General features: G+C 43.8%; 1 protein-coding gene across 1 annotated transcript; it reads left to right on the top strand.

Annotated features, from left to right (window-relative positions):
* Window positions 1-733: 733 nt before the first annotated feature.
* Window positions 734-1,336, top strand: LOC139849128 (uncharacterized). The gene has a single exon (XM_071838798.1). The coding sequence runs from the start codon at window positions 734-736 to the stop codon at window positions 1,334-1,336; it is 603 nt and encodes a 200-aa protein (XP_071694899.1).
* Window positions 1,337-1,657: the final 321 nt, after the last annotated feature.

Consider the following 1,657-nt stretch of genomic DNA (forward strand, 5'->3'; position numbering starts at 1 on the left):
TCTCTGCTCTACGACCACTTCACCAAAAAGGTTATGGTTGAAGTACTAGAAAGAAAGTCCACTGAAGAGGATACTCTCATGGCAACAATTACAACAGAGGAAGAATGTTGGATGACACCTTTCATAAAATACCTTGCCGACGGTACCCTCCCGAAAGAAAAATTACAAGCCCGTAGGATACGAATGCGGGCACCAATGTACAACTTTAAAAATGGCATCCTGTATAGGAAATCATTCACAGAGCCTTATTTAAGATGCGTTGGCCCAGCGCAGGCCAAAGAGATCATACCAGAAATGCACGAAGGAGCCTGCTACACACATTCCGGCTACCAAACGATAGTTAGCAGGATCAAGTGAATGAGTTATTTCTAGCCACACATGTACCGGGACACATATGACCTGATCGTAAACTGTGAGGCATGTCAAATACACGCTCCCGTCAACAGATCCCCTTATCGTAACATGTTTCCTATACACGCCGCTTGGATGTTCTGCAAATGGGGGATCGACATTGTCAGCCCATTCCCAAGTGGTATTGGAAACGTCAAATTCATAGTAGTCGCAATCGACTACTTTACAAAATAGGTCGAGATCGTTAAGCACGATTACAGAAAGAAAAATCTTAACCTTTGTATGGGAGGAGATTGTTTGTAGTTTCGGTTTACCACGAGAGATAGTCAGCGACAACGGCACACAATTTGCACACAATCCATTTAAGGACTGGTGTGCAGACATGGACATTCAACAGTCATTTACTTCCGTGGCCTACCCACAGGCCAACGGACAAGTTAAGGTTACTAACAGAGACATCGTTGCCGGCATAAAAGCAAGACTAGGTAAACACCCGCAAGGATGGGTGGATGAACTCCAACATGTGCTATGGGCACACCAGAGAACACCGAAAGATAGTACGAACAAAACACCTTTCAGTCTGGTGTACGGCACCGAAGCGGTTATCCCGACTGAAGTGCTTGTCCCAACCAACCGTATAACAACATTTGATGAACAACAATACGATGAAGCATTGCGAGAAAACTTGGATGCTCTAGAAGAACGGCGAACGATAGCACATATCCGGCAAGCCGAAAAGAAACAAAAAACCATAAACCACTATGACAAAAAAGTCAAGCCACCAGATTTTCAGTTAAATGACTTGGTGTTACATAGCAACGAAGCCAGCCGACAGCAAGACGTCAGAAAATTGAGCCCAAGATGGGAGGTACCTTACAAGGTCATCGGCATAACCGAGTATGGTGCATACCACCTGGAGACACCAGATGGAGTTCCAATACAACACCCATGTCACGCCTTTCATTTGAAGAAATATCATGTGTAACTTATCTGCGTCCGGGAGGACTGATCACCCACTCAGATGTCAGAAATGCAAAACACTTATGTACTCAAATCATTTCTATGTATAAGTCATCAATTAAGCTTCATTTTATATACTTATGCACTGTAACGACTCTGAATATGACACAAGTAAAATCAAAAGTCTTTTGGCATATTTTAGACCTAACGCCAGAAGAAATGTTTTCTAGCTTTCGTTGGTAGGAGGAAACCCCTTGAAGAACCTTCTCGGAGAACCAGGGTGTCCGACCATATCATTGATGGTCCAGTTCTACCGTATAAACAACTCGACCATACTCACGCGTAG

Source organism: Rutidosis leptorrhynchoides, chromosome 5 (assembly GCF_046630445.1).
Source record: "Rutidosis leptorrhynchoides isolate AG116_Rl617_1_P2 chromosome 5, CSIRO_AGI_Rlap_v1, whole genome shotgun sequence".
In the NCBI taxonomy this organism is placed as follows: Eukaryota; Viridiplantae; Streptophyta; class Magnoliopsida; order Asterales; family Asteraceae; genus Rutidosis; species Rutidosis leptorrhynchoides.